Here is a 5,373-nt window from a genome sequence, read left to right as displayed (position 1 = left end):
GTACGTGAACCTTCCGCTAAGACTGCAGGGGAGTGTTAGAATATATGTTCAATATATTTTATTTATAGTGTGTATCATTAGTTTGGAATGTATATCTTTGTTTCCTTAATTGTAGCCTAATTGATCTCTTGTAATCTCCTTAATTGTAGCCTAATTGATCTCTTGTAATCATGTATATATTCCACGGTTTAGCAATGAGAAAACGCAAGATTCAATCTCTTTCACCACCAATGATCAATCTCTTTGAGGAGTCAAGAGGAGTTGCCTAGCGTGAAGGACTTTCTGTGTATGCTCTGCATCTCATGGAGCTATCCGAGAGGTCGTCGGCTATATCGATGGTACAAAAGGCGAGGAAAAATGGGCTTCCCTTCTGGAAAAAGGATCAGCGCTCGGATTCCGATCATGTCGTTGTCGCCTTCGAAGCTTTCCAACAGTTGAGCCAAATAACTGTTCGATTTATGACTTCGATCTCTTCAATGGTGAACATGCATGAGGACATATGTTCAACTGCCGATGGCAAGAGAGCCGCGATCATAATCCTTCCATTCTATAAGAACCAGAGAGTTTATGGCTCTTTTGAGACTACTCGCTCATACTTCCGGTGCGTGAACCGGAGGGTGCTCAAACACGCACCTTGTTCAGTTGGAATCCTAGTTGATCGTGGCCTAGGTGGAACCACTAATGTATCAGCTAGCAATGTTTCCTTCCTGATAACCGTGCTTTTCTTTGGCGGCTCCGATGATTGCGAAGCACTTGCTTATGGTATTCGAATGGCTGAACACCCCGGTATCAGTCTAAACATCATTCGCATCGTAGTCGAACCCGAAACAATCGGAGAAATTTCCACAATCGATATGCAAGAAAACAACAGCATCAAAAAAATGTCGTCAGCCGAAGAATTTCTATCTCAGTTCGGGAAAATACTGGAGGACAACTCCGTTCAATTCGAAGAAAAAGCGATCAGAAACGTCACTGAAACGATCGATGCAATTCGTGAAGCAGGGCAGTGCAACCTTTTCCTTGTGGGGAGAATGCCTGAAGGTGAACGGGCCTTAGCTTTATGGAGGAAAAGTGAATGCCCAGAACTAGGACCTGTTGGTAGTCTGCTGATTTCTCCAGATTTGTCTATCACAGCATCAGTTTTAGTCATCCAACAGTACAATGGGTATATGCCTCTTTATTTGGGTCAAGATATGGAAGAATATCACTTGAATGTTTAATTGATTGATAATGTACCGAGATCACTTAATGATTCAAAGAAACTTTATCTAATGTGTTGTCAGAAACATACATGCATACATACACCTCCCGACTAAACATAGATTGTAGGATTAATAGCAGATATATCAATGTTATTAGGGGCTATGTTTATGCGTATAAAACTTTATGAACTATCAAGTATGGAAAAGGTGTGGGGGAGAACTCAAGAATATTCTCTATCTTATCGTTTCTCATCCCCAATGCCATAATCTTGAAACCCAACTCGATTTTATAGGGTCGAATTTTTTCAAAAAAAAAAAAGTTCGGGTCGGGTCGATTTTTTAAGGGGTCGGATCGGGTTCGAATAGAGGATGAGAAAACTCTAATCTGACTCGACCTGAGGATAATAATGTAATTTTTTTAATTTTTTTATTATTATTTTAATTAAGTCCTTATTTTATATAGAGTCGGGTCGGAGTTGGCTGGAGAGTATATATTTTTTGGGTCGAATAAGATGGAGGATATAAATTTTTAGGTCGAGTCGGGTTCGGGTGGAGGATGTAGATCTTTGGGTCAGGTTTGGTTGACTGAAAACCCGACCATAACCCTACTCGTTGCCATCTCTAATCTCGACTGGATTCAGCTTCAATAACTTCACTTATAAATAAGTAGATTAAGGAATGTATTTAGGGATGACATAAGACCCAACTCGACGGGTTCCAAACAGATGCGCATATGAAGACTGCATATGAAGAATGTTTAACTATGTATTTTTTATTTATTTATACATGCATTGCATTTTATCGTTATTTTTAATTTTTTGATTGCCGGAGGTCTTCAACGGAAGCTTCTCTCAACTTGGTGTTGGGGGCAACCTATTACCCTACCTCCCCCTTATCCCATTGCATATGGAATAGGGTTTTGTTGTTGTTGTTGTTGTTGTTTGGGTCGGATTGAGTTCGATTTTAAGATGAAAATAGCTGACCCTACTCGGCTCGAAAAAAATTGTAATTTTACCTTATATATTTAGGGATAATTTCAATAATACCCCTCTATATAATTTTTTTCTTTCAATTAAATCTCTATTTTTATTGAATGTAAATAATATTTTTTAATAAATATATTATTTCTAGTTGTGTCGGATCGAATTTAAAATTTATCTAAAAAAACATAGATTGAGTTCGGATTTAGTTGAAGGTGTATATTTTTTTATCGAATTTGAGTCCGGAGGATGATTTATAATTTTTGAATAGAGCTGGGTGGACCGAAAATTTGGCCCAACCCATGCCCGTCTCTATTTGTATTTCTTAATCATATATCTCAGAAGAAGAAATAAATAGTCGAATTTATAGTATGAATTCAATTATCAAAGGAAGTATTGTGAAAAGCGTTAATAGTTTTTAGTTTAGTTTTAAAATAGAATTAAAGTCTTATATTAATTATGATTTTTAATGGAAAAAATAAATGATCTAAGTATACTTGTATTAGAATTAAAACTAAATTTTTATAAGAGATTAATCACGAAAAAAATTATTTATATTTTTTAATAAAGATAATTTATTGAATGATGTATTTCGATGTATCACATTAGCAGTTGATTTTTGTGTGTAACGTTCATTTTAAAAAATTTCATCTTCGAAGAATAAAAAAACTGCAACTTGCTTTTTCTAAATTAAATTATTCTAAAAATTATATATAATAAAAACTGAATAAAATCACAATATTAACACAACATAAAAGAAAAAAATTGCATTAATAATCTATTATAGAATTCCTAAAATGTTTTTGTCAAAAAAAAAAAACAAATCCTAAAATGTATTAAAGTACCTGATGAAAGTATGAAGTCCATTCTACGCCAAATTGCATTTTTTTTTTTTTGGCAAAATTGATTCCGACTCAAGAACTCGAAAGAAACGATTTAAAAGTAAAAAAAATATTAATTTCCATAAAAAATATGAATTTTAAAAAGTACACATTGTATTTTTATTTCTTTTTATAATTTTAAAAATAAACTGTTAATTTTTATATTTTAAATTTTTTTGAAATTATTTTTCAGAAAATATTACTCAAATGAAATTTGTTAAATGAGAAGTTTAAAATCAGTTAACGCTATCTAATTACACAATGATCATTCATTACCGAATTAGAAGTTTTAATGACCATTGTATAATTTCTGAAAGTTTAATGACTAAAAATTTATTTTAACATAATTTAATAACTACTTATATAGTTTATCCTATTTTAGGGTGACTTTAATTTTTTTTATTAATTTAAGATGATTACAATATAATATTTATTCAAAAACTTTTGACTATAATAATATACGTTCAACTCCTGCAGACGTGGGGCTCCAGACGTGGGGCTCCAGTCAATAAGATCCCATGGGGTTGGATGGGCATATCACTGACTATTCCTTCAACTTGGGTGGGTTTTTTTGGCTCACTAGGCTATGCTAGTAAAAAAAATTTATCCTATCAGGTCATCTTCAAATTATTTTGGGATCTACGATAAATGTTATAGTACAGGGTAAACTCGTCACGTTCACATGACGAATTTCTCCAAATAATTTTTTTAATGAAACTCGTCACGTCGAAATGATGAGTTTCAATAATTTTTATTATATTTGATGAAATTAAAGTGACAAGTTTCAATAAAAAAATAAGATTTTATTAGAACTCGTCATGTCCAAATGACGAATTCCAAATTACTATAATAAATATCGTAAATTTCAAAAAAAAAAAAAATATGGTATCGTATTGAGCTAAATAATTAGCCCGCGTACGATATTAGGTCAATTTTATCCATCTTAGACTGCTTCTTCCATCACATAGCCAACTCTGAGCAACCAATTAATAACAAATTTGTCAATCATCGTTGTTAATTGTTATATATTTTACATTTGAAAAGTATTAGGCGTTGCACTTTAGGTCCAATTACACCAACCAAAACTAAAATCCAATCAGTTCCAATTGAAGTAATAGAATATGCCGCTGATTTAACTCCTGAAATCACTTACAACCTCATTCCAACAGTTTGTTAGTTTCAAAGAGAAGAGGATGCAGAGATTTCTGCTCGTAACAAGTCGAAGAAGGTTGTATCGGTGACTCCAGAAATCGATGCTTCACCAGCGGACAGTAAAAGAAAACAAAAGGACAAAGGTGCCAAATTCTCAAAAACTTTCAAATGTATAACTCCATTGGAATCCAGTAAAGGAGGAGTTGCTCTCAACACTGGAAATTACGAAGCCTTAGCTACATTGACTATTGGGAAAGCGCTTGGAGTCGAATTTAAGGAGACATATAAGGAGGTGGTGATAAGACTGGAGGAATTGGAGGCAGAAACCAGAAGCAGAGGAATTCAGGTGTAGTCTTAACTGTGTGTTCTACCCAATATGAATTTTTGTTTGCTAACATGGAATGTCAGAGGAATGGGGAAAAGAGAGAAAGTTCGTGCGATACAAAAGGTGATCTTGGACAGCAAGGCGAAAATTGTTTGTAATCAAGAAACGAAAATGTCGGTGCTAAATCAAGAAATTCTTAAATGTATCAAAGGCAAGTTCCTAGATGACTGTGTATTGGAACCAGCTGAGGGAGCATCGGGTGGATAAATTGTTAAAACACTAATTCAAGGATACTGGAAAGTTCACTTATATTTCTATGTATCATAAAATAATACAGCCAGTGTATTTATACAATAACTAGGCATCTAACTAACTTGTAACTAACCAAAAACAAATTAACTAATTCTCTAACTGTACAAAAAATAATCAGCTACAACTGTTTTCTACACTCCCCCTCAAGTTGAGGGATTAAAACATTTTTCATCCCCAACTTGCCCACCAAATAGTTGTGTTGTTGTATCCCAAGTGCTTTAGTTAAAATATCAGCAAGCTGTTCTGCAGATGATACATACTCAGCTTTGATCAGACCTTCTTGTATCTTTTCTCTAACAAAATGGCAATCTATGTCAATGTGCTTAGTCCGTTCATGAAATACTGGATTTGCTGAAATTTGTAATGCTGCTTTGCTATCACTGTACAGCTTAGTTGGCCTCAAAAATATCAGATTGCAGTTCCTTCAAAATGCCATTTAACCAGACTATTTCAGCTGTAACCATTGCCATACTTCGATATTCAGCTTCTGCCGATGATCTTGCCACTGTATTTTGTTTCTT

At 33.9% G+C, this 5,373-nt stretch overlaps 1 protein-coding gene across 1 annotated transcript; it reads left to right on the top strand.

The window, feature by feature from the left end:
• Nucleotides 1-243: 243 nt before the first annotated feature.
• LOC120123723 (cation/H(+) antiporter 18-like) lies at nucleotides 244-4,567 on the top strand. The gene is made up of 3 exons (XM_039142543.1): nucleotides 244-1,214; nucleotides 3,541-3,624; nucleotides 4,241-4,567. The coding sequence occupies exons 1-3, from the start codon at nucleotides 303-305 to the stop codon at nucleotides 4,565-4,567; spliced, it is 1,323 nt and encodes a 440-aa protein (XP_038998474.1). The 5' UTR covers nucleotides 244-302.
• Nucleotides 4,568-5,373: the final 806 nt, after the last annotated feature.

Source organism: Hibiscus syriacus, unplaced genomic scaffold (assembly GCF_006381635.1).
Source record: "Hibiscus syriacus cultivar Baekdansim isolate YM2019G1 unplaced genomic scaffold, ASM638163v2 tig00110402_pilon, whole genome shotgun sequence".
In the NCBI taxonomy this organism is placed as follows: domain Eukaryota; kingdom Viridiplantae; phylum Streptophyta; class Magnoliopsida; order Malvales; family Malvaceae; genus Hibiscus; species Hibiscus syriacus.
This window is presented reverse-complemented; position numbering and strand designations above follow the sequence as displayed.

Coding starts and splice junctions, on each gene's coding strand:
- LOC120123723 (XM_039142543.1), top strand. CDS start 303: ATGGAGCTATCCGAGAGGTCGTCGGCTATATCGATGGTACAAAAGGCG. Junction 1,215..3,540: donor TGGAAGAATATCACTTGAAT/GTTTAATTGATT, acceptor CAACTCCTGCAG/ACGTGGGGCTCCAGACGTGG. Junction 3,625..4,240: donor TGACTATTCCTTCAACTTGG/GTGGGTTTTTTT, acceptor ACAGTTTGTTAG/TTTCAAAGAGAAGAGGATGC.